The sequence below is a fragment of the Trematomus bernacchii genome, unplaced genomic scaffold, assembly GCF_902827165.1.
Source record: "Trematomus bernacchii unplaced genomic scaffold, fTreBer1.1, whole genome shotgun sequence".
Classification (NCBI taxonomy): Eukaryota; Metazoa; Chordata; class Actinopteri; order Perciformes; family Nototheniidae; genus Trematomus; species Trematomus bernacchii.
In genome coordinates this window covers 1829999-1857248 of record NW_022987685.1, presented here as the reverse complement: position 1 = coordinate 1857248, position 27250 = coordinate 1829999, and the positions used below count along the sequence as shown (strand labels likewise).

The 27250-nt window shown below is 40.7% G+C and overlaps 1 protein-coding gene across 2 annotated transcripts in view; it reads right to left on the bottom strand.

The window, feature by feature from the left end:
- Nucleotides 1-27250, bottom strand: part of pcxb (pyruvate carboxylase b) — a 286683-nt gene that overhangs the window by 179095 nt on the left and 80338 nt on the right. For both annotated transcript variants that reach the window (XM_034136581.1, XM_034136582.1), the window contains exon 11: nucleotides 19904-20066. In XM_034136581.1, coding sequence (XP_033992472.1) covers nucleotides 19904-20066 — 163 coding nt within the window. The remainder of the gene's footprint in view (nucleotides 1-19903; nucleotides 20067-27250) is intronic.

Genomic DNA, 27250 nt, shown 5'->3' with positions numbered 1-27250 from the left:
GACCAGCGCTAATCCAGAAAGACGTGACTGTATTCCCCCCTCCCACCCCCATGCTGCACACTGCGGTCATTACGCCTCACTGATTCAGCCGGTCACTGGTGATGTCTATAGATCAGCTGAAAGGGATTTAAAAAGGAATTTAATTCAGATTTAGAGGATTTTCCCAGCTTATTCGTCTTCCTTCTCCTCCCCCCTTCTTCCTAATGTATCTGTCATTTTACACATTCCTTCTTTCTCATACATATAACAGATGTGCATTTTTTATTAAATTCCTCATATACTGTGAATGCTTGGACTGTATTGCCAGTGCTCTTAGAATTCCTGACTTTGGTCCTGAATTATATATTTTTAGAATTTCTTGTTTGAATTATAGATGCAATTATTTCCTTAAATTAGTTTGGACTTCAACGTTCTTTATAAATGTAGCCAATATCCCATCAAAAATACAGCTGCCCCAGTGTTTTGACTGATTTTAGGGAGAATAAAAAGGCAGCATTTGACATCGATCTTCCCTGCAGTCTTTCTGATGACCAGCTGATTTGAAGATCTTTGGAACTGCTTTAAAAGCACAGCATGAGATATCTCTGCCACCACCGACCTTCCAACTCTAAATGTCCGCTCGACTCCCTTCAAGTCCTCAGCTGCTGCTTTTATGCTCGTTCAGAACTCTACACAAAAGGAGAAAATCTGTGGTTGAATTTGCCATCAAAGCCAGTGAAAGGACTGTCCTCAGCGGGGTCAGAACTCAACACAGAGAGTCTCTGAACCACAAGTCTGGTGCAACTCCCAGGTAACTTCTTTTAAATCTTTTTAAAAACAGGACAGTGACCGAAAACTGCAAATTCTGGAGTCACAATTTGGTTTGTCCTTTCTGAGCTACCGTAGAAACATTGTGGTGCAACATGGTGTCTTTGTGGAAGAGGACCTAATCTCTCTGTACATAAGGGATTATTCTAAAAAGGTTAAACAAAAAACAAAACCATTCTTTGTTTTTTTGTGATTATACGCACAGAAAACGCTTTTAATATCATTGTCAGCTTCTGCTAATAGATCCCCATTAACACTACTACACAGTGGCCCTTTAACATAAGTTGGGCTTTTGTAATGGTGCCGCTTTTGAGGCCTCTTATTATCAGCTTTATAAGTGTTTAAATAGCTTTTCTATACTTTTTCGAAATAGCAATCTTAATTTACTTAGAAAAAATGTCATAAAATGTGAAATAAATGACCACACTTCCTTTTCAATCTCACTTGTTGTTGTGTCTGCATCTCATTTTCTGTTTCACACTTCTTTTCCTTTCCACAATAAAGTTCTGGCCTGCAGGAATGGACAGCCGAACGGTGACAGCTAACCAGAATGGACAAGATGCTAACACAGACCTTCCTTTACTCTCCTCTTTGCCGTTGCTCTGCGGGTCACCCTCTTTGCTGTTTATTTTACCCCCTCGTTGACCTGGAGTGTTTTTGCTTTCTTTCTACCTGTTTAAAGTCAGTGTTCAGAGTTACACGCTGTCCCCCCTTCACCTTTCCGACTGTGGTTGCATTGCTTCTTGATGCGGCACAAACCTGCTTCCTTCACCTCATCTCTCTGCTTCTCTTTGCTGTTTGTTTCCTCTGAGGCGGGTGTTGCATCGCAAACACACACTTTCCCGAGGTGATTTGAAAAGCCTCTTTTTATGGCGAGCCAACTGTCACACAGAAATGCGCATGCACACCTCTATGTGACCAAACCTTTGCAGCGAGCTTTGCGGCGAGCTTTACATCGGCGAAGAATAATTCACTAGGAGATGCCCACATGTGCGGAAACACATCCACACACACGATTTAACTTTCCGCTGACAAGCATGATATGTTTATTGCTGAAATATCAAAAAACTTGCTTTAAAATCCGTTTACCAATAGGTCTGAAGTGGCTGTGTTACGGGCCCCCACACACACTGACACACTCTCTTGATGAACACTTCACACACCCCACAGTGTTCGGAGTAAACAGACCCTTCTGGTGGTTCCTCTCTTCCCATCACTCCTCTCCATCTCTCCATCTTTTGATAGCCTTCATTTCCTTTTCACCTCTCCCTATTTCTCCCCATGCCTCCCCCTTTCTCTCCCTCGCTCTGTGAGTCATCGCCCCCTCACTCTCTCCCTCTGCATGTCTGTCTGTCCATTCCTTTCTTCTCTGCCTTCACTCTTGAGAGGGCTCTTCATTTCACTGGAACGATGGATGAGAGGCTGGGGCCATCTGCAAGAGCTGATAAAACTACCCTCACACACACACACACACACACACACACACCCTCGCAGATACTGACATACATAGAGCTGCAGAAACAAGGAGTCGTACAGAGATGCAGATGCATCACTAAACCTGTAAACACACACTAGAAAAACACCACAGAGCCGACACACTCCGGTGAACACATTGAGTAAAAAAAAAGGAAAGTGTAAACACAGCATTAGATACAAACACACACACACACACACACACACACCGCAGCCCCACTGTGGTTATGTAAGACATGTGCTGAAACCTCTTAGACATATTCTGCATGTCAAGAGGAAAAGGAGTAAAAGAAAAAAGCAGACGAGATGAAAGAAGAAGCTGGAAAGTATAAAACTTAACTAGATGAGAGCCGGAATAAAGATGAGCAGGGAAAGAGTTGTGGGAAACGTGGGGGTCAGGAGGGAGAGGGAAAAATATGCGAGAGAAGGAAGGCGGCGAGGAAGAGAGGGTGATGAAGAAGTAGAGAGGAGGAGAGGCAGAAAGAGAACAAGGGATGGATGCAGAGAGTCTGAAGGAGAGATTATGCAAAAGGAGAGATTAGGAGAAGAGATGAGGTGAAGGGAGAGACACGTGATTGGTCAGCACGAGTTATTTAAAAACTGAAAAACTTCCCAAACTGAGCCATTTGAATACACTTATAGTTGAAGAAGCACAATCCTGAGAGAACGGTGGCTTCCACAGCGGCAGATTTGCATATGAACACAGAGAAACTAACTACATTGGTGTCTATGAAACCCAAACACTGAACACACTCTGCATCTATACACACATCTATCCATTGATTATACATTCAGCTAACAGATATATTGACAACATCATATGTTTTAAGGGAATCAGTTGTCAGGAATGAGTCCTAATACCTGGAAACTAGTTAGCATGTTACCACTTCCTGTGCCGTTTCCCATAGTAAAGTCTGTGTTCAACACAGGCTTAAGAAATATTCACGTTTTGTCCGAAGCTTCTAAGGGGCAAAAGAAAAGTGGTTGCTAAAAAGTGTCTAAATGAGACTACTATAGGACATTTTGCTGAACATTACCCATCTTTAGCTTAGCAATGGTAACCGCAGCCATTTGATGGAGATGTTGTTCGTTTATGGCCTAAAGTTAGCTTACACCAATGTTATTTAATGCAATATTCCACAATCAAATAGTAAAATCTCATTGCTTTTTACCGAGTTAGCCGTTGCAATGTTTACTTCAGGGTTGACCTACAACAATATGTCATCACTGCACCACTCTATTACCACCCAAACATGAGGATTCCTGGGTTTACAAGTGAAACACGACTAATTCATTTATGGTACTTCTCTTTTTCAGACATCAGAAAAACCATTCACCATTTCTGCATTATCATACACCTGCTCGTTTCAATGTTAGAGGAACAAAAGCCTTGCAGTGGCTCCTCTCATACTAATGCAGGGCTGTTGGAGGACCTGCGGGACTTTTACAATGGTTTAATGGAAAAGAGTCCAGGAGAACTATGTTCAGTTGTTCTGGTTCTCCATTAACATTCAGAGAATCGCCTGTCTGCCAGTCCATCTGAGTGTCCCGGCTCTCAGAGGAAACATGCAGCTGCTGTCACTAATACCAATTAAAAGTTGTGACTTTGCCTAAGAAAATGAGGTCAGATTCTTCCTGTGATCAGGCTCTTCTCTTGGCAAAGGAGGGTCACAGATTCTAATAATCGACCTCAAGAGAAATGACTTTAAACGAGCCTGCTCGGTTGGTGTTCTGGTACAAAGTGCCGCTGTGCCAGATTTGGCAGTGCTATGGTACGTTGGGATTTACAGAACAAGAGTCGTCCAGTATGTGGCATCTTAATTTATGCCATAAATCATTCATAACCCCAAGCCCTTGTTTACTAGCCTGATTATTCTTATATACGCTTATATGAAGATCATTTATTTATTAGAATATCATTCCCTATTTGAGCGTAATATATCAAGTCTCAAGCTACTCTCTTGAACCAAACTGGATGGTATTCAATACTGTCCTTTTTCACACTTATTTACTAAAAACCATAACGACAAATGTCAGTAATTATGTCCTAATGTGAAAGTAGTGTTTGCTGCCTGATATCTAAGGCACCAGCGTTGCTCATTTGGTATGGAGAATTACTTCTGAACACAACTATAGGTGTCATTTCTCATCTTGTGCAATTTTAATTATAAGAACTCTTTTTCAATTGCTCTCTCTTTGTTTTCAACACATGCAGGAGAGTGATAATAAACACAATGCAGCAAAACAATGTCTGTCATTACACCTGTCTAGGGACTACAGTGAAAATTAGATATGGTAAACTAATTGGCACATTTATAGAAACGTCTTTGAACTCTAAACTAAAGCTTTAAATTCATTCCAACTCAAACATCCCTTTCACTGATTTTATTCTAATACTTTTAGCACAAATTACTTCAAACCCAAAATGTACTTCAAGTCCAGAAATCCATGTCAGTCAGGCATGACATAACAGTTGAAGTGGGTTTTTTTAAACTGAAAAAACTAATTCTGATTTGTTTTTTTGAAGGCTTTAACACCACCTTTGAAACTTTAACAAGTCAACCATGATTATCATACATCAGTCATTCATAGAGAATGTCTTATCTTGTCTGCTGTGTGTTAAACCTTTGTTTTTTGTATATCCTTGTGTATTTTTATTTGTTGTGATTTCCTGTCGCTGCTACTGTATCTTGGCTCAATCAATCAATCAATCAATGTTTATTTATATAGCCCAATATCGCAAATGTTACATTTGTCTCAGTGGACTTCACAGTTTGTACAGAATATCAGTATGACAATACGACACCCTCTGTCCTTGGACCCTCACATCGTACAAGGAAAAACTTCCAAAGAAACCCCACAGTTTAAAGGGAAAAATGGGAGATACCTCAGGGAGAGCAACAGAGGAGGGATCCCTCTCCCAGGACGGACAGACGTGCAATAGATGCCGTGTGTAAATTGAAAAGATAATACATGCTCACAGGACTTGTAAGATAAATAACTAAGCGCAATGGGACTTCCTAGTGAAATACAAATAAAACTATCTCCGTCTTCCAAACTGTCCTCGCTTCAATGCTAAAAGACCAACAATTGTTGGGCCCTCGATTCTATTCTCATTTTAGGAATAACAAACACTTTTGGAGAAAAGCCCTCTCTGATATATAATAGCCGCTTTCACACCAAGTACTTTGCCGTACTTAGTGCCGGCACTTAGTACCCCAGGGCACTATGTACCAATCGCGTTCACACCGGAGTACTTTTCCCTGAGGGAAGATTACGCAAATGAGCAGCTGACGTCACTTCTTCTTCTTCTGCTTTGGGTTTACTGGCAGGCCGCAAACAACTTCACGGCGTATACTGCCACCCGAAGTCCCCGGCCGGAAGTCCCCGGAGTTGGGGACTGGCTTCAGTAGAAGCAGCTGGGACTCCCAGCAGCTTCTACTAAAGCCTTCAGAGTAAATCGCCAGAACGCCGACACCTCCTCATCACTCCACCGCTCCCATGGTGTTTTTTGTGTTGCCATAAGTTATTCTCTCTCCGTTGGTGCGCGGGGCTAATGCTAATGCTAATAATGCTAATGCCAGCAAATACAATGGCGGCTTCACAAAAACTTTTCAGAGTTTTACGGGGCGTGGTTTGCAATTCGCCCAGCCAATAGAAATTGGTACTTGTTTGGTACCATCTCTCTAGCAGGCACTAAAAATAGGGGTAAAAGTTCCCGGCACTAAGTACTCTTTTTGGTGTGAACGCGACATAAGGGGTACTAATGGAACTAAACGGGAAAAGTACGGGGAAAAGTACGGGGAAAAGTACTCCGGTCTGAACGCGCCTATTGTTAAGTAACACACTGGTGTAAATGCTCAAATGGAAAAATCCGGGACAGATGCTCCCTCCCCTCCAGTCCACTTACCCTATATCACTGAACACTGAATAAAACACATATACAATGAGACACACACAACTGAGAATTGTTCCTAAATTAAGCATGGACATTGTGTGCACTGTGTGCAAAGAACCGCTGAGTCGCAAAGAGGTGAGCCTTAACTAATGTGCAGGGGACCTGATTAAAAGTGACACACAGTGCAGACATGGGGGCTCACTAATGGAAGCGTACAGTGTCTTAATGTGAACACATACAGGAATACACACATAGAATAAGGTTGGTGAAGGAAAACCACAGAGATTGGAGACAAGAAAAATAATTGAAAAATAAAGAAACTGTTGGAAAATACAAACATGAGGCCTGAATATATGAGGATGGTGCATGGGAGGAAAAAGAGAGAGAAAGAATGACAAATAGGACAGTGTTCGCAAACTAACGGGGGAGGTATATTGTGAAAAGGGGGAAACGGGGGACCAGGTGTATAACGGGAGGGAGGAAGAGAAGGAAGGAATCTGATTTAAAAATAAATGAGTTAGAGGCGAGCAAGGTGGGTGGGGGGGGGGGGGAACTAAGAAGCAACAAATAAGTCGAAGATTTCCATAGAGAGCAACGGAAGGGGGGGTGGAATATGAGCGAGGGGGTAAGACAATAGGAAAGGTACAAATAAATGGAAAGGGGAGGGGGGACCGAGGAAAATGACAGAATCAGAGTATACAAATTAGATGAAAGAGGGAAAGAAAGCAGAAAGTGAAGGGGAAAACAAATCAGCAACACGAGAGAGAGGCGGGAGGGAAAGTCGACAGAACAAGAGAGGGAGAAATCTGGGGGGGGGGGAGAGGCAGAAAATAGAAAGGAGACAACAATGGGTGAAAGTCGACATGGTAAGAAATATGAAGCAGTGAAAACAAATCAACTAACGGAGCAGAGGGAGAGACGGAACGACACAAAGGTACACGAGGGAGAGATGAGAAATGACGGAGGGAGAAAAGGTGAATAATAACTACAGAGAAAGCTAACACGGAGGAAAATATGAAATGGAAGGAGGGAGATGGGACGGAGATAGCAACAGAAAACGAAAACAGAGGAGGAATGATAAATGAGAAGAGTTAGGAGGAGGCGAGGAATCGGATGGCAAAACAACATAAACGACAGGAATATGAGATTGGGACATTCAGTTAGAGGCTCACACCTGTACGGATGAGCATTATACACCTGTAGAGGAAGTCTACATACATAAACAACAGACAGATGGTCGATGGTGACAGCAGGGCAGACGGAAAAGGCATCAGTGAAAGGGGTGACAGGGATAATAGAAGGAAAGGATACAGTGAGGCGGAGTAGACGCACTATAGAAGACTACAGGTCAGCCATTACTAAACACGGAGATAAAATATGGACAGAGATGTTGTTCCCGGGGAGATGGACATGAAAACAACATGTCACGGCTTTCATGAATGTAAAGTTATTGCAGAAAATGATAGTGTATGGGTAACTGTAGCATCTTATAGCTATGCAGACTTGTATTCTTCACAAGGAGTGTAACCCCTAAGAAGACAGAGGTCAAATAATTGGCACAGGTAAGGTGAAATGGAGGGGATCATTTAAGGATGCATATTAGGATTTAACAAGCGTTTTCTTTCCAAATTGGGCTTTGGAAAACTGAAGTGGACATATGGTAATGGGAAGTGCTGCAGAAATGACCTTCAGGATATAACTCATAAGCAGTGAAGGAATGACTGTTCTCACTTTAATACAACTTGGAGAAAGGGAATGGTGGCAAAAATAAAAACGTTTTGAGTGCCATTACATTTCTTTAACATAACTTTTTGAATACTTCAATGAAAAATTATATTGGGATATTTTGTTTCAACTAAGATGAGGGCGGCTGTATTACACTCAAATATGGTTATGAATAATTAGGGCTGTCAGTCGATTAAAATATTTAATCGCATGATTGTCCATAGTTAAACGCAAATTAATTGCACATTTTTTATCTGTTCTAAATGTACCTTAGAGGGATATTTTTCAAGTTTTTAATACTCTTATCACCATATGAGTGGACAAATAGGATTTATATGTTTGTTTATTATCAATTGAACAATGACAAATATTCTCATGAATATTAAACACAACAACCTGAACATTACAAATATTCGCCTCAATTCAACCTGGAACCTCTCATACATTAATACAATACTGTGTGTGTGTGTGTGTGTGTGTGTGTGTGTGTGTGTGTGTGTGTGTGTGTGTGTGTGTGTGTGTGTGTGTGTGTGTGTGTGTGTGTGTGTGTGTGTGTGTGTGTGTGTGTGTGTGTGTGTGTGTGTGTGTGTGTGTGTGTGTGTGTGTGTGTGTGTGTGTGTGTGTGTGTGTGTGTGTGTGTGTGTTGTGTGTGTGTGTGTGTGTGTGTGTGTGTGTGTGTGTGTGTGTGTGGAGACACTGTGATGGATCGTTGGAGCTATGTGCAGCTCAAGGCATATATGCTCGAATGGGAGCTGCCTGGACGCTGCAATCATGTTGCGCGCACTATCCGTGCTGAGTGTGCTGACTTTTCGTACAATGTCCCACTGTCTGGCTACCTGCATAAAGTCAAGTGCTCGGCGCAGTTGTCGGCGAAATGTCGCTCCTCTGTTTTTATTGAAACAGCTCCTTATATCCGTTAATCGCATTAAAATAATTAGTGGCGTTAATTTTTTTTTGCGTTAACGCGTTATTAACGCGTTATTAACGCGTTATTAACGCGTTAACTTGACAGCCCTATAAATAATACATGTGACAAGTGTCTGGAAAACGTACTTTAAAAAAATTTTTTCACAAATAAACGACATTCCAAATGTGAACACAACATAACAGTAAGTCTAATGTACAAAATCAAGCTGTATATACACTACATTATACAGTAATTGTAATGATGTAGATCAGGGGTGTCAAACTCAATTTCATCGCGGGCCACATTCGCATAAAGTTTGCACTCTAACTATATAAATATATAATATATATATTAAATAATGTATTATATTACATTATTGCCTCTGAATTGGATTATTATCGGATAGGATAATAACTTAATAATTAACTACGTCTGAAAGCAGAAGTCCAGGGCAAATAATTGCAAGTCTCTTCAGTGCACATGTCACAAAACGAGATGCATTGTGGGACATGTAGTTTATGGGCAACCTGCTTCTGTAAAGTGGCATGTAACCGTATAATAAACGTATTTTATTCTTTGCAAGCTCTTGCGGGGCCACATAAAATGAAGTCGCGGGCCGGATTTGGCCCCCGGGCCTTGAGTTTGAGACCCCTGATGTAGATTGTTGTAACGTGTGTGAATAGATTAATGAATGCAATTGCAAACAAACATCTATGATATTTGTGGCAGGGCAAGAGGGTTGTGGTGGAGTGGCCATGGGGTTCCTTGCAGTTATTTCTTTTCTTTACATTTGTATGATCTGTATCTTTTTTTCATCTTGTGATGATTGGCTTGAAACAAATGTAAAAGTCAGTCGCAAAAAGATTGTCGTAATGTGCTCTTGTTGCAAAAAATGACCTGCATTGTTTCTAACTGTTCCATAATGTCAGCACTTAATAAGCTGCTTTAATGAGGCGTATGTTTGAATTTACACCTCAGATCTCACTGGTTTATACTAAGTGGTGGCGCTCAAATTAGGCGAGGTTTGATGCATGGCGGTGCAACAGCCTGCAGTCTCTTTCTATTCTGCTCTACGAATCATTTCTTAATTCATGCTTTACATCTTATCAATCCTCTTCATAATGACTTGGAAAATACGCTTGAAATTCCATTAGCTCTATTTGGTTTTCTATTAAATTCCTCCATGAGATGTATCTGTTTATTATTCCTTCTGCAACAGCCCAATTTCTCAACAGGAATTATTTGACTTCTCTGAAAATGGAACCAGTTAATCCTCCACAACACTTATAATTGGTATAGGATCTATATCACTGTAATTGAATGAAGTCTGAGAAACTGAAATGATCCCAAAAAAATCATTTGCATTGATTGCCTGTAATAGTTTTAGTTTTTCCCTCCACGACACCTGAACCAGAAGCAGTTTATCGGAGAATTGAGTGTGTAACAGAGCATTTCTGAGAGTGCACTGATGCATGTTTCCTCACACTTTCAATTAGCTTTGCTTTTTAGAAAGAAAAGCGATCTTATTGTTCAGCGCATTGACTCTTGTGGCTTTGTGGGGGAAAAGGAAGAAAGTGTAGTCTCGCTGTATTGACCCATTGGTGCAACGCTAACTGAAAACAGGTGTAACCAGGGGGCCAAAAAGCCTCAAATAACACACTTTCAATCGTCAAATATCTGTGATTAAAATGTGTCTGACTCCACATTATTAGTAATGATTTCCAAGCAGGTCGTATATTATTACTAATGATTTTTGTCTGGCTGTTTTTGATGAATTATAAATGATGGGATGACGCACAGACAGAGGGGAGGAGAAGGGATAGAGAGGAATCAGAGAGGCAGATGAGTGGAAAAAGAAGCGAGACAGTAATTGGACAATACCACCAAATGGATGAGCAGAGAAGCGAGTGGAGGGTGAACTAATGGAGAAAAAAAGGGAGGAATAGAAATGTCACTCCGTAAAATGCTGGTCTAATTTGAGCCTATAATTACCTTGCCGATGAGTGGCAGAGGGGAGCGAGAAGCATTGGGGGGGGGGGGAGAAGACGTTTTATCGCACTGAAAGATAGATTTGACCACCGATAGTGTGGAAAAAAGCAGCAGGATAGTCAGCACAGTTACTTAGTGACTCTGTGTCACACACCAGCCCGACACACACACACATCAGGAGTGAGTCTGCTCACGTTGGAGGCTCTCTCCATGCACAACCCCTCAAGGTCAAAGGTGCTTTCTTTGGAGATTACACCCTGTACGGCGGGGTGTGTGTGTCTGTACCTGCAGGGCCGGTGGTTTGCCCTTCTGCAGGTGTGCGTTCCAAGTGTTCAAACACCTGGTCAGAGGTCCTGGATGTTATTAGAGTTAACAAGGCGGGACATGAAGTGTGTGTCCCTCTTGCTTTCTCATTTCATGTGTTCGTCACGTGTCACAGGTTTCGTGTGCTTTCAAACCACTAGTTTTTTGCACACCGAGGGAAACAAAAGGATACTTTGTTGCCATGAAGGTCTTGTTAGTGCACACTCTGGCTTTTTACATACAAACCAAGGCCTATTCCACACACAGGTATTTTTGTCAAAAAGGTTTTACCTGTCCTAAAGAAATGCGGTTTAAAACTCCAGCGAAGACAGACAAGCTGGACCACACATACTGGGGATGTTGGTCTGTGCAGTGGGAATGTTGGATAATGTAGCAGTGACCTCTTTAGAGCAATATGCCACCGGATTGTCTCAATATGAACGTGTAAAAGAAACTGTACATTTAGTTGTAAACATGTACAAATATATTTGAGGAATGTTATCTGGACACGTCCAACATTTATGGATATATTCAAGTTGCACAAAAGCTTGATTTGTGACACAAAGGAGATAATGGTGCACTCTTGGATGTTACAATGCACATCAACAGTGGAAAATATGCCCTGAACGCGGCTTAGGAATGAGGAAAAGCAAGAATAAATTGGTGGCCGTGCATCATCAACACTCTCTGGGGAAACATCCTTATTAAAGTGTGTGGAAGTCATTTAGAGGTTTACATTTGTATTCTATTGTATGCAGAGATTTTCTTTATCAAGCTCCAAACAACCTAAGCTCTTGAACCGCTGATTACTGACTGCTTTGTTTACAGCAATGAATAAAAGAAAGATAACGGGGACAAATCATGACTCTGTCAATCGACGTGGGGAGCAGGCTGTTTATGGGGTGCAGATGAAGGTGTTTATGATTATGTGGGACAAACACACTTCCTCTAATTAGGACTCAACCTATTTTGAAATTGTTTCTTAGGAGAATGGGGAACACACGCACAGAGAAACAGAAGCGCGTGCACAGCCATACAAACAAACTGCATTGTAAAGCGTTACATTAAAACACTGAGTGATGAATGCAAATGTGTTCCAATAGAAGAAACAAGGCTGCATCTAGGGTCTGGCGCGGGGGGTAGAAATAGAAAGACAGATGTGAGGTTGACACAATCTGAAGTCTGATTTATGGCATGTATTATGGAATGACAGCTGTATCCTTTTCTGGTATTCAAATTCAGACTGATAAGGAATGAAACAGGATGAAGGAGTAAGGTGTTCCCCCAAGGCTACAAATACTGCAGAAGTAAGGTTTTCTTTCTCTATCTAAGGATGGTTTGCTTTGGATTTCTCCGAGTCCACGAAACAGCAGATGACAGTGGGGAGGAGGGGCAGAGAGAAGGCAAACAGGGGGAACAGGTGCTGAGTAACAGGAGGAGGTGGATAATAGGAAGAGGAGGCAAGAGGGGAACAGCAGGATGTGGCCTTATTACTAGCTGTCTTTTTGTGGAGACAGAGGAGGTGCACAGGGGGGGGTAAGGAGAGAGAAAGAGAAGAATAAGAAAGGAGAAAGGATGAGAGGAATTTTAGAGACAACTCGATAGATGGATGTGAGATGGGGAGAGAAAATCTGAATATAAGGTTATTAAAACATTTGAAATTAGAATTAGCTGGCCGTCAGGGGGGGGGTCAAAGGATACAGATGAAACCAGTTCAAGGCCTGGGGGGACCATACAAAGTTACATGGGGATAATGCTACATTGTCAATATCAAATCCGTGTTTAAATCAGCAGAAGCTAGTTAGCTGTTAGCGGTTAGCATCCTTTGGGCAGCGCAGTCCTGCTAAATAATGGATCTAACAGCTAACGTTAACAGATTGCATCAAGTTACATTTTGAAGCTATATATAGTACAAAATCCTTTTGGGCTTATGACATGTCATGATGTGTTCAAATGCAATCTCAATCCAGTCCTTGAAGAAGATGATTTCACAGTAATATGAATTAGAAGAAATTATGACCAGTTTGATTTCCTAACATAAAACTAGTTATGCCATGTTTTAATCAAAGTAAACATACATAGCATACAATTCTGTATTTGTGATTCATTTGAATGTGTGTTGTGCAAATAACCTATGACAATATAACATGTCTGAGTATCTAAATAATTAGGTATCAAAATATGTTTTTTGGACGGTGGTAAAACATAAAAGCCTTTGTTGATTGGCCCATTTCCAACCATTGTGTACCTATATCCAAAATTCCTAACGGCCGGCCCAATAAGGAGGACAGGGCATCATTGGCAACAGTTGGAAGAGAGGTTTGATATGATAGTTTGATCAAATGGAGGAAAAAATAAAAGTAGGACAGACCGGCAAATAGATGTTCAGTTAAAAGTGACCACTGCTTCCTTGTTGATGCTATCAAATGTAACACACACACAATATTTCTGTGTACAGTACGGAAAATCAGATTACTCGACAAAGCCATATTTCCCTCTCTTTACCTAACAGGTGTAACATTAATCGGATCTAAATTGTCTTCTTCAGCCCTCATCCCTCTATGGGAGTAAAGGCTTTTCCACTCGTGCTTATTGCTTCACATCTCAAGCTAAACTGATCGCAAAGCTCACATGCCAAAAGATTGACGGATACATTGAATCTGATGAGATGAAAAATAGATTAAAATACAAAATGTCAAGGTGCTGCTGTATTACTCTTCCCCCCCACCCCTGCTTGGTCCCAAAGAACCTTGTGCATCCCTTCCTGTCATCGTGTTGACAGAACTGCCACTACCCTCCTGCTGTGACATCTATCACTCCTCATCCCCTTCCCCTTGGTTTACACCCTGTTAATAAATATTTAAAATATATATTTAAAGATACATGAATGTGAAGCCCAGCAATAAGGACACTTTTTAAAGAAAATGAAGGAAGTGTATGCTTTTAAATGACGTAAAACATGCTTATTGGTTGGCTTTGATATGACTACAAATGCAAATGCAGTGCAAAATCTTTCTCCGGTGTTTCAGCAGTCACTCAAAGAGCTGCCATTTAAAAAAAAATGCTCAAGTACATGAAGCTAGTTTAGTATTATTTTATTTGTATGTACTTCTTAAGTGTAAAAAAATCTTTAAATCAAACTTCTTAGCTGTGAAAATGCACCTGTGATTGTTCTGGTTGGCCATATATATTTAAAGTTTTTAACAATCAAGTATATTCATTATGTTTTGGCAGACAGCAGGAACAAGGGGCACCAGCTCTCTGGACTTTTACATTGGAATGCAACGCACTGTGTTGGTAGCGATGCGTTCAGGTACAGGTGGGAACATGAAATTGAGTCAGGAATGAGTTAAAGTAAAAACTCCATTACAAGTCTATCAGACACCAAAAACTGAGCCGGGATTTAAGAATCCATTAGGAAGTATTTAACAGCTGTGTTTTGTATTGGCACCCCTGCTGTGTCAATGTTGTAGCCTCATCGAAATGACTGAAGAGATGAAGAAACCATTATGGCAGTACTCAAGACATTTGCAGCAGGTTCAGCCTCTATTTGTGGGTGCAGTCTTTATTTCTTCACCACCTAAATGTCAGATTAACAAAGTCTCTTCAGTGTGAGGACAGACTGAAAAACATTTAGTCCAAAAACAGCAGCAGACAGTCAAAGTGCAGACAGAGAGCAACAGCAGGGGAGGGGGTGCGACACTGCAATTGTGGGTCAGACCTTTAAATAAAAGCTGAGTAATGGCTGTTTTTAAGACTGCTCTCCTCCTCCCTGTGCACACGGTCAATCCACCTTGTTTACTCCTGTCTCTCTGCTCGCCTACTTCTTCCACCGGCTCTGAAAGCTCCATTAGAAGATGATAATAGAACAAGATAAAAAGGTCTATTATTTCTCGGTATCAAAAGACGGAAAAAAGGATGAACCCATTACTGCTGCAGCAGGTTGGATCTTTGCTTCAGTTTTGCTCACAAACGCATCAGTCTTTTGTCTCTACATCCTAATAAAAACGTGTTCCTCCTCGTCTTGGTTCCTTTCTCCCCTATCTGTAATCTGCACCCCATTTCCCAACTCTCCTACTGTCTTTTTTCTTTTGGAAAAGCATTTTATTCTCTAGTGCTGTGAACAGGAGAGCTGATTATGGAAACCTTTTTCTCTTTGGTGTATGGCTCCTGCCCTCTCTCGTTGACACGCAGCAGCTTTTTCACAAAGTGGTGCAAGTGACAGCATTTTCAACCGGGCCACTTAAGTTGGAGTTAAAAGCTTTATGGTAGCAACAACAGCCGCCATACAACGACATCATCCTGAGCTCGGCAAAGACAACAGAATGGACTCTCCACCAATCAATGTAAATGATCTAAGTTGCAACTCAAGGGACCACGAGCCCATAGCGTGACGACCGCTCCCCGGCTGTCATCCACCCTTCACTGTCACTCAGCTGCTGACCTTGTCACAGTCCTTTGGATAATAATGTATTCATGTGTCCCTCCAACATGGCATTCTTCCATCTACACTTTTCCTGTGTTGATGGTGTTTGGTTCATGTATATTGCGTGGTAATGGTAAAAGGGGTCAGGGTTGTCCCTTTTCATAGCTCAACTGGGGGGACAAACGGTGTAGGAGGGCAGAGAAACAGAGGGAGGAAGGGGGCAGACAGAGAGATGGAGATAAGTGAAGAAGGGGAGACGCAGTGCTAGAAGCAGGGAGGATAAAGATGTGGGAGGGAAAATGTACATTATGTCGAGATGAGTGGTATAAGTGGGAGGGAAGCATCGAGTGATGTTGGAGGAGAAGAACATATGGGAAAGGAAGTCCTTGAAGTGGAAAGGTCACAAGCTACTCCACAGTGACTCCGCTCTGAGGTGAAATGTAGTGCAAGCAGCTATTTTCACAGTGAGCAGTAATGCTATACCTGAAAGTGAGAAATCCAAATAATGGGGGTGTTCACGAAATGTTTTACAGACCTGCATCTGAAATGTATGCTACTGATTTGAATATAGCTCAAGAAGCTAAATTGACAAAGAAATGTCTCACATGAATGTGGTGATTTATCAGGCTTAAAATAAACAGTTTGGTCTGACCATTGAGCCATAAACTGTTAATGAACTACTACTAACACCCCATGGGGGGTTAATTAATGGATTTAAATGCAATTGAAATAAATCTGTGTGCACAACATAAGCATTAACTCTGCCCCTCAGAACCTACAGACGATGATTTGTTTGATTGGAAAGCCAGCGGTGCGGGGCGAATTCAATCACATCCAAGGAGTCAAAAGCCAGTGTGTAAAGCCACCATGCAGCAGTGGCAGTATTTTATTCACGGCATCCATGACAAGTGGAAAGAAGGGGAGAAACAGTAAGAAACCAGAGGGTCTCTGCGAAATGCATAGTTCCCCAATGGCAGTAAATATGACATGCAGATAATATCATTGATCAGCTTCCCCTCACTGCTCAGCTGTAAATCAATGTTTCTGACACCACAGCCAAGAAAACTGAGGGGAAAACACACCATGTTAGCTGTTTTTTGCTTATCTGCTCTGTTGAGTTCACCCAAATAAAAAACAATTTTTCCTCTACCTGCAGTGCTTTTTTTCCAATCCATGTTGTTGTGGTGTGAGGGGCTGAGTGTAGGTCGTAGACATGTCTGCCTTCTCTCCAATTTAATGGAACTAGATGGCACTCAGTTCATGGTGCTCAAACAAACAAAAAAATACATTTGGAAAAATCTCAAGAGCGATGTCTCTTTCCAGAAATCATGAGTGGAGAGAAAATAGTTCCTACATTAAAGTGCTGACAACACTTGCAACATCACAACATTTTAGATTGATAATAGCACTATACGAAAGAAGAACATGTACGTTTTTGTTTTTAGGGTGAACTGTCTCTTTATAAGAGTTAAATGAACTGTTGTCCTAAAACAGAGAGTAGACTAGGGTACAAACAGAGGCCAGACATAGCCAGAAGGCTTTTTAAGCACTATCCTCGGCTGGGGTCAGAATCACCATTATCTCTTAACATTAACTTTAATACATGGCGTGATTTGTTTTCATTCTGATAAAATGGCTGTTTTGTTCCCATTAAACCTTGTTTTAACTAATGTGCCATTTGTATTGATTCAAACTGGCTTTCATTGCCATTTAATTATTCGTAAAGCACTTGGAAACACTGTTAAGGCTTTAAAACAAGCTAATAAAGAATCAGCAGAAAGAAACACATTAAAGAAAGGGATGGGGTGGAAGAAGAGGAGGTGGGTGTACAGTCCAGGGTGAAGGGCAAAGGCATGACAGCAAAAAGCATAGAGGGTCACACCTCATCAGCGAGAGAAAGATTTATAGGGACACAAAGAGAAATGGCGTGATTCACAGGATGTGTGCCATGTGGAAGGATACACAGAGCACTCCTAAAGAGTCAAATACGTCATCACATATGTGGACAGTCAAAGAAAATCACCTGTCCTCTCATGCAAATGCACATGGACACTAAAGGCACGGTATACATCCCTCTCACAGAGATAAAGATACACACAGTCAGCCATACAGAAATAAGGGGAAATCACAGCCTCCCACTCACAGGCCTCACATGGCAATGCAAGTTTATAATTGCAGGGCTGAAAGTTAATATATGGATCAATGTGACAGACCCATTATTCAAGTGCTGGTTGATCCCTGCAGCTGTAACTGAACACATGTGCACACACACTTATTTCAGGAGGACATGTTTTCTCTTATTAGCACAAAGCTATATTAGCTGATATTTCTGGTATAGACTGTGTGAATGAAAACACTGAGTGTGCTATAAAGGAGAATCCACTCTCAGCTCTTCATTGTTCAGTTTGTCGCTCTCATTAGCGCAGTGAAGATTCACCGATTCGCATCGGTGCACCGGCATACACGTTCAAAATGCGAGTGCACCAGTTGAAAGAGTGCACATCGGCTACAGTTTGGGTTGAACTCACGATGCATCGATTGTAGCGTCTTTGCATTGGTAAAAAAACGATTCATTCATATAATATCCCCTCATCCTGTCAGCACTCAGCAGAGACGATCTTTGCTCTTCGCTTCGCCACTACGGAGGCCGAGAGTCTCAGTTATCAACAAACATGGAAGTCGAGGAGAAAGCGAAACACAGCGCACTGAAAAATATCTACAAATCAAACGTTTGGCAACACTTCGGATTTTTCAAGAAAGACGGACAACTTGAAAAATCGCTCTCAAATTGTAAACGATGCCGTGCCACTTTAAAGTACACAAGTAAGCTAGTACGACGTGGGGTCTGCGTCTGAAAATAAAAACCTGAAAGTAAGACATGAGTTAAATCACTCAGTGAGGTGTTCTGTCAGTGAGAGTGGTGTTTAGTATACAGCAGACTGACTGCCAATAATAGTTTAAATGTCTTCCTTAGAATTGTAAGCAGTTATGAAAAGGCCTGTTTGTGAAAGGACCAAGTGTTTGTTTTTTTAAGGTAAAAAAGAAACAGCATAATGGGATGCGGGTACTAGTAGAGAGAAGCAAATATGTAAAGCACTTTTTTGTTGATTTATGATTTGCTGCATATAAGGAATAAAACAAAATCCTCTGTCGTACAATATTGAATTGTATCATTATTTTTGCATCGTGTTGAATCGCATCGTATCGCCCCGAATCGCATAATGTTGTATCGAACTGTATCGCAACAGGGGTGAATCGTATCATATCGTATCGCCTGGTGCTTCAAATGTATCGTTAATGTAACGTATCGTTGGCAACGTATCGAGATGCACATCGCATCGGCCTCGGTGATGGAGATGCACATCCCTAGTGTGTGTTGATACACCTGCAGATGTATGCTGCAGAGACCAGGCTGGGGAAGAATACTTTAATGTGATGCCATGCTGCTTTATAGGCTAAGTATACACTATATAACATATGGTCTCTTCTGAAACTGCCTACATTTTCGCTTAGTTAAAAGCAGAAAGTACTATATTGTATAATTAATCAGGAGCCCAGTTGGGATCTGGCGTTTTACCAATCAGTGTTAACCCAGCCTCGAAGTGTTTAATGCACCATCTGAGTGAAATACAAACTGCTGTCATTGCTAAAGTTGCAAGTACTGGCAAAAGCCATGCTTTCTGTCTTTGTTTGGCTGGACACCGCAATAAAAAAAAACATCAAGATTAAAAATCTCATTCTGTATTAGTATTCAAGATAAAATGCTGCTTTTCCACTATTGAGCAGCTTTTTTCAGCTCCACTGTGAGAATTTGGGCAGAACCTCAAGATCTGCTGTAAACACAGACTTGAAGATCCCACTGAGGCGCACTGCCGCCGCACACTTTGCCTTTTCATTTAGGGCCATCAAGCCTTGGAACATGCTTCAAGCCACAGACTTTCACACTTTGTCCCAAGGTGCAAAACAAATGTAACTGTTCAACATTAACTTGACAGTAATCTGAGTTTTTGGATGAAATGAATAGTATTATAGTTGTACTTGTGTCTTTTTTATAATAAATAATGTTTAAGTATTGGCCGATTGTTATGTTTGTATCTGGCCGGAGACTGCTAGCTAATAGCCAACTATATCTGGCATTAAATCATCTATTCTCTTTTTGCGACTGATGTATTCTTATGCATGGTCCTTATGTTGCCCCCCATGGGGAAGAACAATCCCTTTTATCCCTTACATATTTTTACCAGAAAATGTCGACAGATTTTCTCCAGACTCCAGAAATGACATCTCACAGAGGAGTAATTGCTCCTCTGTCGACATGTGGTCTCCCTGACCGCAGCAACACATAACCTGAAAGTCATTCCAAGGTGACCCCTACCTCGATCCTGCCGGTGTCGGGCTGGAAGCCTCTGGACGGGTCCTCGGTGGTCACTCTGCACTGGATGGCGCAGCCGTTCACTCTGATCTTGTCTTGATTGAGGGACAGCTCAGGCAGGCTGCGGCCCTCACACACATGCAGCTGGGCGTGCACCAGGTCCACACTGTGGGACAGAGAACATGAAAGATAAATACATTTAAACCCCGAAAATGGTGTGTGTAAAAACCCTAGAATAGCTATTCATGGCTCTGCAGTGGAGGTGAGGATATTTTCCAACACTTCTCATTTAAACAATTGAATCTCTGGTGCGTGACAAGTAAACCAATCCCTCATGGATACATCCTAATAGCTAAAACAAAGTAGATTAAAATAAAACAAACTATTACAAGTTATAATTTGATGTTGATGGAACAATGGCCCCTGGGGAAGCGAGCAGGAAACACATGAAAACAACTAAACACAACATAAACTTTTGTGTGATTATAGATTGGAAGGAATGCAACAAAGAATGTTTAAAGAGTAAAAGCTTGGCATCAGTTGAATTGCAAGTCTGTACAAGGCATTGCATTCAAATGAAATCCAGTCTCAAGCAGGTTTATAAATATTCTAAAACTGTCACATTAAGTGAGTACAATGCAAATATGACTAGGAAAATACATCAACACTGTGTAACATGTAAACCTCTGCTTGTGTGCAATTGATAATCTCATTTCAAAATAAAAAGTATAGAGCTCCCCTTGTGTCACATGGTATATATATATATATATATTCTATATTGACATACTTCTTTATTTAACTGTTAATTGTTTGGTTTGATCAATTGGTGCATGCCCTAGACTTTATCTCAGCACAAAGGTCGAAGTAGCCAGATCTTTTATTTACTTAAAGTAGCAATACTACCATTTTTAAACTTCAACATCTGTCAAATTTTAAGTAGACCCAAGCAAATAAAAGTGCAAATGTTACAAGAGCAAGTATTCCATTGCCCCACACACACATACTGTAGACGTAGGAGTACATTATATTTATTCAGCAATTACCCAATATTAGCAATAATTTAAAAGTGAGAAGGTCATAGATAAGTTATGTTCTTATTTCCAGGAGAAGTAACCCGGGCTCATTGGTATGCATTTATTTAAATGTAAAGCTCAAATGAGACTGGCTGGGTTAAGCTTCCTGACCTCGTACAGTCTAATGCACAGCCAAGATGTATGAAAGTGTTCTGTCTTTATTGTTTTTTTGGAGAGACTTTAAATGCAGCAGTGCCCAGACACAGAGGGAGGGGACACTAAATGTTTTAAATGGCTGTGTTCCTGCGCCCAACCCTCTGCCAAACACAAACTGCCTTTAAGGGTGAGGAGAGACAGAAGGCTCCCAAACAAGCGGCCATTCTGGACACCGTCTTGGCTGGCGTCTCCTTAATGTCTCAATTAGCTGATATCCACATTCTGGCCAAACAGAAGGACAATTATGCATCAGCCTGGTGTGAAATGTGTTGGTAGAATAAGCAGATCCCTCCGTGATAACTTGGACCGCCGCTCGCGCCATGTTTTTGTTACACTCCATGAATATGTTGGAATCTTTTTAAATTAGACAGCGTGTCCTTAAATAATAAAAAGGACACAATGAAAGGAGTCACGTTATGAGCGATGCCCCTGACAGTGGTTATGGAAACGATTCTGCAGAACTTTAAACTTTAATCAGCGCACCAATTTGTTTCCAGATTTAGATGATTTGCTTGTCTTTGTGGGGTCCAAACGGCTCTCTACGGGGAACGGGCTTTCTAGTGAACTGTCGCCAAGAGATAAATGTTTGAGGATAAAGTCAACTGTTGGGTTTGAATGCAGTGTTTTCTCAAATTATTTTTGAAATGTATCATCAGTCTGGCCCCAGAGTTTCTTTCAAGAAAACAAAACTGTAAAATAGCATATTGTAGATAAAAATGTTTACAATCAAGTGTTGTCAACTCTAAAAGACATTACCATCTGAAATCAAATTAATTTATGATAAAACATCCTGAACATGGACGAATGCTGGCTAAAAGCTCACACTAAATTGACCTAGTATTGAAAAATGTACTGTAAATTGCAACAGTGTATTCGTAAAATTAGTATTGTAATATGTGATATGGAAATTTGAGTTTTTAAACTACTAATTTAATCAGTTTCATCTCCGTGTTGAAAATATATTAAATTGCTTCCTCCCTGTCACATAAACTAAACTCTAAGTCCATCACACATTTATTCAGAAGAATTATTTTTTCTTTGATCATTTATTATTCAGGCTGACAAAGACAAGGACACAGAATACTAACAAATATTTTTGCTTATTAATTTGTTTTGTCAGCCTTTAAAACAAAAGTATCCAAACTGTCCAAAGTGCGTCTAACTGGCTCCCTCCCTACACAATAAAGAAAGCCTTTAGTATTTATTTACCAAACAAGACCAACCTAATGATTCCTCCAGAGTCCAAACACTTGGCATGGACTTTTTCTTTTTATAGAATTAAATAATAAATCAAGTTTGACCCTTTTTCTTTTCCTTGCATAATTCTTCTGCTTTGAAAACACAAGGCAGCGCTGATTGAATGACGACCCTGGAGGGTTTATAGAATTCATTGTATTCTAATTTGACTCAGACAAATTAAAGAGCCTGCAGCAACATCTGTCCCTCAGTGCAGCCAGTTACAGAGTAAAGTCCCTCGGATCATTAGCAAGTTCCACAATAAGGCGGCGCTACACAGGAAGAGGATGAGGGGACGCCTTCAGCCAAGTTGGAAAACGCACTACAGAACATTGTGCTCACTGAGTACAAATGAGATGACAATAGGAGCTGAGTAACAGTTGGCTGTGTTAGAGACCAGGAGGATTAACCTGAAACATACGAGGAAGAGTCGGGGGGGGACACATCCTAAAACATGACCACGTCTGAGAATTTGACTTTGAACTTAGTACAATGAAGAAATCAGTATATTCAAATCATAATACCCATCATAACTGCCACCCAATGTATCAATTTAAAAAGGAATAACCATTACTTGTTCATCTGCCGTAAAGACCAAGAAATAATCACCGCTTGACTACAGAGAGTGGTCTTTGATGACAGATACATGATATATATATATATATGGATGTATACCTTATGTAGAAAACATAGTATATAAGGCTATAGAAAAATAAGGCTTCTTTACTTTATGGTATTTTTGTTATTATATCACCAGATATATTTCTTATTATATATACCTTACACAGATGTACAATATGACTAGAACATTTTTCCAAATTTTAGATTTTTAGGGTACTTTTTGATGCATTTTATTATCAATAAATGTGCACTGAAGACAAAAAGAGAAATATAAGTATTTAGGATAAAAAGGGCTATGAGAAAGGAACATAACAGTGAAATATTGAAGTGACATAGCGAGAGAGCTTATCAAAGTTAATCTTAACTAAATGTGTTACAATTCTATTATACTAATACTAACTAAGTTTACTAATATAATCTTATAATTTGTTGTCCCCCACATCCTCCAACTCTCCATATTGTGTATGTACCTATGGTGTAAGTACCCATCGGCCCCTGTGCACATAGCACACTACAGTTGGCACTTTAATGATATCCCGCCCTCAGCCCGAGCACCCCAACAAGTCCTCCTGAGCAGCAGCGCTACATGGCCCCCGTTTGGCTCCGTGTCAATTAGTTGGTGGAAATGTGATTAAACAGACATTTATTTAGGAATATGCAGCATTTTAGCAAGTCATTTAGATTTGGAGTCAGGCGTCCTCCACAGCACAACGCCTCGAAAAAACAATTACGCACTAACGCAGGACCTGCCTTAAAGCCTTTATCATTTCAGGTGATTTTGAGGTTTAGTAGTGCATATTTCCCAAAATAAGCAAGCAAGCAAATTACAACAAGCGTATTGGAACCAAGTGGAAAATCTGACTCCTTTTCTGGTATGCTAGGAGCCCGATAACGTCATGGGAATAACCACTGTGGGGATTATTCGTTTTTTTTGTCAGCAAATATATTAACCAATAATAGTGTCATTAACCCATTACCGTATTTTCGGAGATAGGGGATGTTCTAACCCTGCTACATGCTACACACCCAAAACAATGTTATTTAGGATACACTTTTTGGGAATGCTTCGATCAATCCCTTTTTTGAGGGATGTCAAAACACATTTACACTTTCTATATATCTATGCACATCAATCCAAATCTTTATTTTGCATTTTCCTAAAAAACAAATCCAAAACAAGATCCAACATCTTGTCTTTTCTATGCCTGGGCCTTTTTTATGCCTTCTTTATTTTGGCTCTCTCTGTGTCAAAGGTGTGAACTTTACTTTCTTTTCTGTTAACGGTAAAGCATGAATACATATTTTAAGATGTCAGGCCTCATGTTGCATGTCTACTTTCCTGCATGGCATCTCTGGCTGTCTTCTGAATAGCTGCCAATTTCATTGATGTCTGACAAATTAAAAAGAAAAATACCCCCACAAGCGTCATAGAACATGGGTCTACTCACCGAATCTGTTCTTTCAAAGTCTGGCAGTGCCCTTACCTCGCAGCAAAGTACATTTTGCATTTGGTACTCCTGTGTATTTTTACAACCTTGCTTAAGGCTTCAGATATGCTTGTAAATATCTCACATTCTCTCTCTGATGAGATCACAACCCTAAGAGATACATGCATTAGACAGCAGAGCCACATGGAGGCTAATGATTCACAACTCAACTCTGGCTACATTCCTGCATATTAGCCACATTTGATAGCAGCAGCTTGTAAATCTTTTGTGGAAAAAGCAGTGTAAATCTTTCCTATGCTATATATAGCATATATATAATATATTTCCCACAGGCAGCTGAAATTAAATCTCCAGTGCATAAATTATATGCACACACGTCTGAACTTTATCTTATATATTTCAGCTTATGGAGCTGAACACATTTTCTCGTGGCAATAAAAAAAAAATGGTTTGATTATCCAAGTGTGTCTCCAGTTGGCCTTATGTTTTGGAGAAAGTTCACAGTGGATGAAAAAAAAAATCTGCATTCAGCAATAAAGCGCCACTTCATGATAAATCAGATCAGCTGTCATGGTGCTGGAAGTCTAAACTCAGCCTGGACTGAAGGGGTTCCCTTCCAAAAAGCTTCAAACATGCCTTTCATCTGAAGTCCAGGTCAATGTCTCGTAGTATAAACTTTGATGCTAATGTTTTATCCGAGCTAAAGCAGGGAGTCTTAAAGGAGAGGTGTCATGGCCATTTCCACTGATCATAATTCCATTGTTGAGGTCTACTAGAATAGATTTATACTGTGCATTTTTCCAAACTCACATTGGTTTCTCATGCAGCATCTCTGTAAACTACTTGTATTCACTGAATTTCACTATCTGCCTTTAACGGCTCGTTGTAGCTCCCAAAGCTCCAGCCCCCACCCTCCCTGTGAGCACAGTGTGCTCTGATTGGTCAGGACGTTGTGAATCGCGCTGAGCTCCGTGGAGGTGTTGTTTCCTTGTTTAGGATACATAGAGAAACACAGCCAAACTCATCCTGAGCACACACAAAGTCACAGCCGAAGTAAAAACAATAAGTGTGGCTTGATATTGAGTAAGAAAAAGGTTGATAAACGCTGTGAGAATGGGTCTGCAGAGAGAATTTTGCCGCGATCCCAACTGTCTGTTATCAGCCTGCAGCCAGGGAGGAGAAATCAGCTGAGCTGCCTGCTCCCTGCACACAGATGTGTGTGTGAGGAAGTCCGTGGATCGGTCAATTTGGACCAATCAGCGGGGGCTTAACGTAACGGCTCCGCGGACGTAACGTAACGGCTCTTCGGGATTGGTCCATTTCGTTCCGGGTACCGCTTGACATCATGCCGTACCCGGAACGAAATGGAAGACTCAAATGGGCAGTGACGTATCTCCAACGAGGCGTTTTGGGGAGGTATTTTCTGTGTTAGAGTTTTACTCGCTACAGGGTGTACTTTGAGGGTTTTGACTCTGCACACCGTTTACATGCATAAAAACCTTCATAACACACAAGGGGACGGGTAATAACCGGAAAAGCATGACACCTCTCCTTTAACAGAGTAGCATACTAAAACCTGACACAGCATTTTGTTGCAGCGCAGCATGACATCAACATTAACTAGGTGGACTTTTACAGATTGGATAATGAGGAATATATTACCATCAAACACAATGGAAGCTGCGCCTTTTTAAAGACTAAAGGTAAGAGAGGCTCGGATTTGCAAGATCATATTATAAAACCATACATGAATTCCTCCTGATGCCAATTCAAAAATGCACTACACAAATACACTACTGCTAATATATATTTGTTTCTGTTTTTCTTGTGAAGCCAAGTAGCCTACAGTATATGAGCCCGTTTTCCAGAATGACAGTATAACATCCATGATTAAACCTGCATTCAATATGTATAGATGGAGAAACGAGGGAATCGTCCTTGATTTAGCCTTTTCTGCCAATATGTCACTCACATCATTTTATATAAACTGGAGTACCTGGAAAACTCCAGTTGAAAAGCCTCTCGTGTTGCTATGCAATACCTTACTTTTGTGGTCCAAACTATAGTGATGAATATTTATGGCTTATTTATTTCTCTTTCATAGTGTCTAATATGCAGCATCATATTAATAACTATGGTGATAAATATGTATTGCTTATTTCTTTCTCTTTGATATTTTTGACAGAGTGTGACATGCAATATCATTTTGCTATGGTTTTTATTCTTTGACTGGGATTAAAGGAATGCAAAAACACATCATGAAAGAATTACATTTGTCTTGTGGCACCCTTGGCTGCTTCTTTAGGTATCCAATGGGTTGCCTATCCATTTTTTTAAATAATTAATATAATATAGTATAATCAGTCTATCATAGTTGATTCAGTAGTATAACTCTGCTAGCCTAGCTTGTCCAACCTGCAAACATATACGTTATTAACCATCATGCATAGGTCCTGGCGGAAAGTTATAATTGGTGCTAATGTATGCTGAAGAAAAACGATAGTATGCTTCCATATGATGAAAAGGCAAGACTTGATCATCATCATCGTAGAATTACTGCGGGTCATCTCTAGAGTCAAGAGAGCAATGAAGGTTTCATTCAAATCTAATTTTATTAAAATGAATATCTTGTCCGCCTTGAGTTGTGTGAGGATTTAGATCACTGGGGAGGAGGAAATCAGAGCAGGGGATGTATGAAGTGCTGACCTATGACATGAGGGGTGGAGCACCTGAACACACTAACCAGGGCTCTCGGCTAACTTCTTTCACCATCCTCCCGGAACCGTCCCGAAATACAATCTAAGCCGTCCCGAAAT